Here is a 5,000-nt window from a genome sequence, read left to right as displayed (position 1 = left end):
CGGGAGAAGACAGTGTAATTAGCAATTAGAGATTGTTTTACCAAACAAAACACGCACACAAACCACCTGAAATTAAAAATACATCTGTCAAGTAAGTGGCGGTTCATTCCGCTGTGGTAACCCCTGATAAACCAGGGACTAAGCAGAAGGAAAATGAATGAATGAAATCTGTGCATTAATCAATCATTCATTCATTTTCTTTTCGGCTTTTATTAATCTGGGGTCGCCACAGCGGAATGAACCACCAACTTATCCAGCATATGTTTATACGCAGTGGATTCCCTTCTAGCTGCAACCCATCTCTGGGAAACATCCATACACATTCATACACTACGGACAATTTAGCTTAGCCAATTCATCTGCACCTCATATGTTTGGACTACTGCGCCACTGCGTCGCCCCTGAATGAAATCTGTCAAGTGCAATTGTCAGTAGAGCACTGTAAACAAGCGTGTTAGATTCAAATAATGCAGTGTAAAAACATTGTAAAACATCAATATCTGTGCTTTATCCATTAATAAAATAATTTATTGAATATAAATACTGTATAGTTTTATATATTATATTTATCTTTTAAAAATGGCTTACATTAGCAAATAAAACACAAGGCAGGCCTACTGGGCAAAGGGGGTGTCTCTCATGGCTCTTTCCACTGACTGGTACGGTACGGTACGGGTCGGTACGGGTCACCTTTATCAGGCTTGCGTTTCTACTAACAAGGGTACCCTTTTGGTGAGCGTGGTGTATGACAGAAAGTTTCAGTCGACGTCATTCTGGAGGAAATGTCTGCAGTAAAGCTGTACAGGTCACTCACATATCATATGAGAAGCACTTCTCACAACACAGATGCTTTACACACATAAATACTGGTGTAGAAATGTTTATTACTAACTTTACTATGAACATGAGTTGATTATAACTGCAGATCAATGACAGTGCGAAACAGCCTACTGTAACGTCTGTAATTATATTAAATAAATGAACATATATGAACACATACAGCCCCTTACAGTCTCCGATATGTTACCAACTACAGAAGAACTACATAAAGCAGACATTTCGCCCGTATTTAGGTTCAAAACAACACAATATATAGCCTACAGTCAGTGCAAACCTCTTATCTGTGTCTGTAATCTTCAGCAGCACATATAGCCTCTGTTAGAGAGTAATTCAGTCATTCCCGTTCATATTAGTCCACAATGTTAAGATAATAAGTTAGTTATACATGGTATTTTGTTCGTGTTTGCTGAATAATAATGTGCTCCTTTATTCCGGCTTCTCCTTTGTTTCTTCACGCTTCACTCTCGTGTTTGTCAGTGTCTGACAGGATCGGGTTTTAAAAGCACGTCAATAATCAAGCGCAGGTTATTATCATCAGCTCAAGAAGTTTGTTATTTCAGATATAATAGTTAGAGACTCGCGCGAGCGCTAGCAAGAAAGCGAAACCGCTCGCACCTCAGACTGCCTCGTAAAAAACTACAGGGCACAGGGTAAATCTGCTCTTCTTCTTGGCTTTGTGGCTGTTCATCAAGACGACGACAAGAGAACAGCATCTTAACTCTGTCCTTCGTGAAGCGCAGTTGCTGTTTAATGTATAGTAAATCAGACTCATTCAAAGTAGCGTTGCTGTACAAACGTTATGAATGTATGCTACACTCCCGACTGTACACTGTGTTTTCTTGTTTTTATAATGAGTTTTGAAGAGACATTTTCATTTGCCATTCACTGACAGTCAGACAGACTCATCCAGTTCATCAAACTCCATCTTTTAAAATCGAAATCCAACCACTGAGCCACCATGCTGTCTCTTCTGTTATCAATAAGGTTTGATCAATATGCCAACTAATGATTAAAACAATTATTGTCCTTCATATCAAACTGAATTCACTGTACACTGTACAGTGAGCTGGAGGAGTGAAGGGAATACTGGGAGCAACTCCAGTTAAACACCTGAAAAATACTGCTTTTAATCATTTACCACATCATCACAGGGTGCACAGCAGACTCATAAAAATAATAATAATAATAATAATAATAATAATAAAAATAATAATAATAATAATAATAATAATAATAATAATAATAATAATAATAATAATAATAATAATAATAATAATAATAATAATAATAATACTCTGAAAACCAAATAAAAGCTGTTGAAAATGACTTATTTTATCCAATATTTAAAGATGTGTTTAATTTGATCTGATTTATCTGCTTTAAGACTCGCTGAAGTTGGCTGAGGAGTGTATGTCTGACCACTTTTATAACTCAGCCTGCATGTGTGTAAAGGTTTACCCAATCATATTAACACATCAGCATTTCATTATCTGTTTATACAGGACTGACGCAATCTCGCCGGACATTAAAGACACTTTATACTGATAATGACCCCAGTGTGTGTGTGTGTGTGTGTGTGTGTGTGTGTGTGTGTGTGTGTGTGTGTGTGTGTGTGTGTGTGTGTGTGTGTGTGTGTGTGTGTGTGTGTGTGTGTGTGTGTGTGTGGTGTGTGTGTGTGTGAATCTCTGACTGTGGTTAGTTCTGTCTGTATGTTGTGTTGATATGACAGTCATCTCACTCACTGCTGCTCACACTTACAGACTTCACCTTGAGCTTATATCACAGTTAATGATATTAAGCTTTAATCTAATCTAATATAGTGTGTGTGTGTGCGTGCTCTCTCTCTCTCTTTCTCTCTCTCTCTCTCTCTCTCTCTCTCTCTCTCTCTCTCTCTCTCTCTCTCTCTCTCTCTCTCTCTCTGTCTGTGTGTGTGCAGGGTTGTGTATGTCAGTGTGGTCTCCAGCAGAGGTCAGTGTGGTCAGCGGGTCCGCCGTCTCCCTCTCCTGCTCCTTCTCCTCCTCCAGCCGTGTCACCAGCCTCATGTCCGTCGACTGGAAGTTCAAACCGCAGAGCGGCGGCCCCGCCAAACTGGTGAGGGTCAGGGGTCACTCACAGGGGTCAGGGGTCACGTGTGTGTTGAGTCTCTGCTCAGCTGCTCATTTCTCTGAGGGTTGATTCCTTTAAGTGAATCAGTTCATTCAGATCAGTTCAATAAAGTGTCATTCCAGACTGATTCTTCAGCACGTTCAGGGCTTCTGTGTGTACTCTAGAGCAGTGGTTCTCAGACTGGGGGTCGCGACCCCTGCGGAGGTTGCAGAATAATTAAGATTAATAAATAAAAAGGTGTAATTATCAGTGATTATAATAAATATTTTTCAGTAATACAAGTGAAAGCTCATGTTTTCAGATTTTTTAAAGATATTACTGATCAGTATTATAAAAAGTGAATGGAACATCATAACTGTGCAGCGAATCACTCGCTAGTTATCAATACAGCACACATCTGGATGTGAAAACCGGACCCGTCTAATTTGACTAAGCATAAGAGCAAGACCCCATCAGACGAAAGTAGGAAACATCAGAAATATCAGGAGGAATTAATAAAGTGTTCAGGACACATTCAGGCAGAATGCATCTTTGCACCTGAAGCGCAGCGCTCAGGAACAGTTTAAAACTGTTGTCATGTCAACTTGACGCGGTAAGCCAAGTCCGCAATGCTTGCCCCGCCTTCACGCTCTTCTTATTAGTCCACTGCTCTAGAACTGAACACGAATGGATTGGCTAAAATCAGCTGTCAATCACTCAGTCAACGCCTCCTGCCTTCAGATGACAGGAGCTACAACCGCGAAAATGTAAAGCGCTGAAGACGAGAGAATGAAAACAACACTGACAGATTTAGATTTAGAAACACCTAAAGTTACTAATAATGGCACATCTGATTAGTGATCATGTGCTGAATGTTAATCCACCAGCTATACTTATTGAAGAGTGGATAAAAGACTCCCAGTGGCTTCAAGTCCGCTATGAAAATAACTACAGCATTCATTGTAAAGTCTGTAGGGACGGGGTTTTCAGGTAACTGTTTGCCACATCTACACATTTTAAGCACGAGAGGTTCTGTTTAATCCTTCATTTAATCTCCAGATGCTGTCAGCCGTGCTAGTGGCAGCTATATGTAAAATTTAACACCACGTACACCATCGCAAAAAGGGCTTGCACTGACTAAGATTACACTAATATTGAGACATATTTCCCTCACGCATGCATATATATGTTTTGCTTGTTAGTTTTGATCAGTGTTTTTTTCAAATGCAATTAATCTGTTTATAAAACTTGTAGTAACGGTGCGATAATTGGCGGGAGCCACTGAATTTTGGCTGGTGCGCCTACATTTTTAAAGTTAGGAGCACCAGTGCTACACCAAGTAGAAATGTTAATTTCGAGTCCTGTAGTGTATAGTAAATATAGCTAAAATATTGTGAACAGCTTAAAAAAGGTTATTTTTATTGTTTCCATATGCTTTGGTAGTGGGGGGGTCACGAGTTCTTGACTATCCTACATTGGGGGTCGCTGGCTTAAAAGTTTGAGAACCACTGCTCTAGAGTCTATCACGGATTCTGAATCATTACTCAGTCTTATGAATCAGTCAATCAGCGAGTATTGATTCAGTCCAGTGATTTAGTTAATCAGTGGGTCTCCGCTCAGTCCAGTGAATCAGTGAGTCTCAACTCAGTACAGTGAGTCTTGAATCCATCAAGTGAATTAGTGAGTCTTGATTCAGTCCAGTGAATCTGAGTCTTGATTTAGTCCATTGATTTTGTGAATCATTGAGTCTTTAATAAGTGAATCCGTGAGTCTCAATTCAGTCCAGTGATTCATTGGGTCTTGAATCAATCAATTGAATCGGTGAGACTCAACTCAGTCCAGTGAATCAGTGAGTCTCAGATTACGTCTCAAATCATTCCAGGGATTAAGTGAATCAGTGAGTCCCCAAGTGTGCCACACGCCTCCTTTTGAGTGACGCTCCAGGCCATGAAGGGAAATTCCTCTTTGGCAGATATAATGAAGGCACGGAATAAACCAAATGAAAACGGAATAAACCAAATGAAAACGGAATAAACCAAATGAAAAGGGAATAAACCAAATGAAAAGGGAATAAA

The 5,000-nt window shown here is 39.8% G+C and overlaps 1 protein-coding gene across 1 annotated transcript in view; it reads left to right on the top strand.

Moving 5' to 3' along the window:
* The window catches only part of mpzl3 (myelin protein zero-like 3), a 12,523-nt gene that overhangs the window by 4,742 nt on the left and 2,781 nt on the right, over window positions 1–5,000 (top strand). The window contains exon 2 of the mRNA XM_056474501.1: window positions 2,777–2,931. Coding sequence (XP_056330476.1) covers window positions 2,777–2,931 — 155 coding nt within the window. The remainder of the gene's footprint in view (window positions 1–2,776; window positions 2,932–5,000) is intronic.

Source organism: Danio aesculapii, chromosome 15 (genome assembly GCF_903798145.1).
Source record: "Danio aesculapii chromosome 15, fDanAes4.1, whole genome shotgun sequence".
NCBI classification, from domain to species: domain Eukaryota; kingdom Metazoa; phylum Chordata; class Actinopteri; order Cypriniformes; family Danionidae; genus Danio; species Danio aesculapii.
The sequence above is the reverse complement of the archived record's forward strand: the minus strand, read 5'-3'. Positions and strand labels throughout refer to the sequence as shown.